The 1,506-nt window shown below is 29.1% G+C and overlaps 1 protein-coding gene across 1 annotated transcript; it reads right to left on the bottom strand.

Annotated features, from left to right (window-relative positions):
* Nucleotides 1–1,196: 1,196 nt before the first annotated feature.
* Tsp_15083 (leucine--tRNA ligase) lies at nt 1,197–1,484 on the bottom strand. Its single transcript, XM_003367967.1, has 2 exons — nt 1,399–1,484; nt 1,197–1,344 (listed from the first exon to the last, which is right to left on the bottom strand). The coding sequence occupies exons 1-2, from the start codon at nt 1,482–1,484 to the stop codon at nt 1,197–1,199; spliced, it is 234 nt and encodes a 77-aa protein (XP_003368015.1).
* Nucleotides 1,485–1,506: the final 22 nt, after the last annotated feature.

Below are 1,506 nucleotides of genomic sequence, written 5' to 3'. Positions count from 1 at the left end.
TACTTTTGTCAAATGCGCCTAACGCAAATATTCCGTCTCTTATGATTATTTCATAAATTTAATACGACCACTGTTTAAAATTCTTTTCATTAATGACAACTAATTTTCATTTTCTACTATACACATTTTATTATACAAATTGCTGTTTCTGATTCTATTATAAAAAATGAAGCTAATTATATTTAAAAGTATGTAAAATCCATTACAAACTTGAAAGAAAACTCTACAGTAAGAAATATCATCTTTCTAACATCTACAAATTTTAATCATAAAAATAATGGAGATGGCAATTTTGATTTGAGATATTTCCATGAAAGAATAAAACAAACAAAACAAATTGGTTTCTCATGACAAAGTAAAATCAAACTTTAATTTCATTTTTTCTTTAAAAAATGATTATCAATTTGCCCGTTAATGATCATCAAAACTCAACAATCAATAATATGAGAAAAAATATCTGCAATTAGCATTAGACGAAGCCTTCTGAAAACAGTACTGTTCATATGCAAGCACACGCACATTTCATTCATTGATTTTCTTCAATTATTTATGTATGAACAAGTACTTTTGCGTCATAAATTTTTTAAATCAATTTTAGTTACTTTGCTGCTGCTCCCATGCAGTGCCAACGATGATCCCTGAAATACTGCATATATTCATGGTGGTTAGTATTGGACTAATAGCGCTGGTATTGGGCGGAAATATTATAGTGCTCTTAAACATATTAAGCAACAGAAATAACAAAATATTTCAAAACTGTCCGCTTATTTCACATTAAATCACTTATAACAATTTATTCCAACTTTTTACATGCTTATACAAAAATATTTGTTTTTGATCTCTTTTATTTATCATGCAAACAAACATCTTCACCTCAATATTATACATTTAATATGAATGCTATAATGAATTTATAACTGATCATAATAAGTGTAATGCACAGATTTTAAACCATACTCATTACATGATGTATACTGATTATTTTTAACGCAACAATCTGTCAAACAAAAAGCTAAGATCTAGAAACACATTAAGAAATACACATATGGACACACATGCACACACACACACAGATTGAGAGAGAGAGAGAGAGAGAATTAAATATAACATGAAAACAATCACAAATATATTTAGTGCTTACGAATAAACACTAAACATTATACTAGACTAAAATACGCTTCCATCGCTGATACAGATCATGCAAAGTACATGACTGTTTTAACTCTTTTGTGAAGTGCAATTATATTAGCCAATTCTGTTTTCACGGATTCAGCTTTACTGATGGAACTACTACTAGTACCTTTACTGTCCTCATCAGAAAACTTTTCCACTAGCCCAGAATTTCTAAAAAATAAATTCAATAATTCATTCATTTTTAAATAAGTTAATCAAACTTACAATGCTGCAAGAATATGATAACGAGCACGGGCGCAAACTAATCTGCAAAATATACTGGTGCTGGTATACTGACAGAACGAGCACATCGACCATATAGATGGCAAAAAA

This window comes from Trichinella spiralis (genome assembly GCF_000181795.1).
Source record: "Trichinella spiralis strain ISS 195 chromosome Unknown Scfld3359, whole genome shotgun sequence".
NCBI classification, from domain to species: Eukaryota; Metazoa; Nematoda; class Enoplea; order Trichinellida; family Trichinellidae; genus Trichinella; species Trichinella spiralis.
The sequence above is the reverse complement of the archived record's forward strand: the minus strand, read 5'-3'. Positions and strand labels throughout refer to the sequence as shown.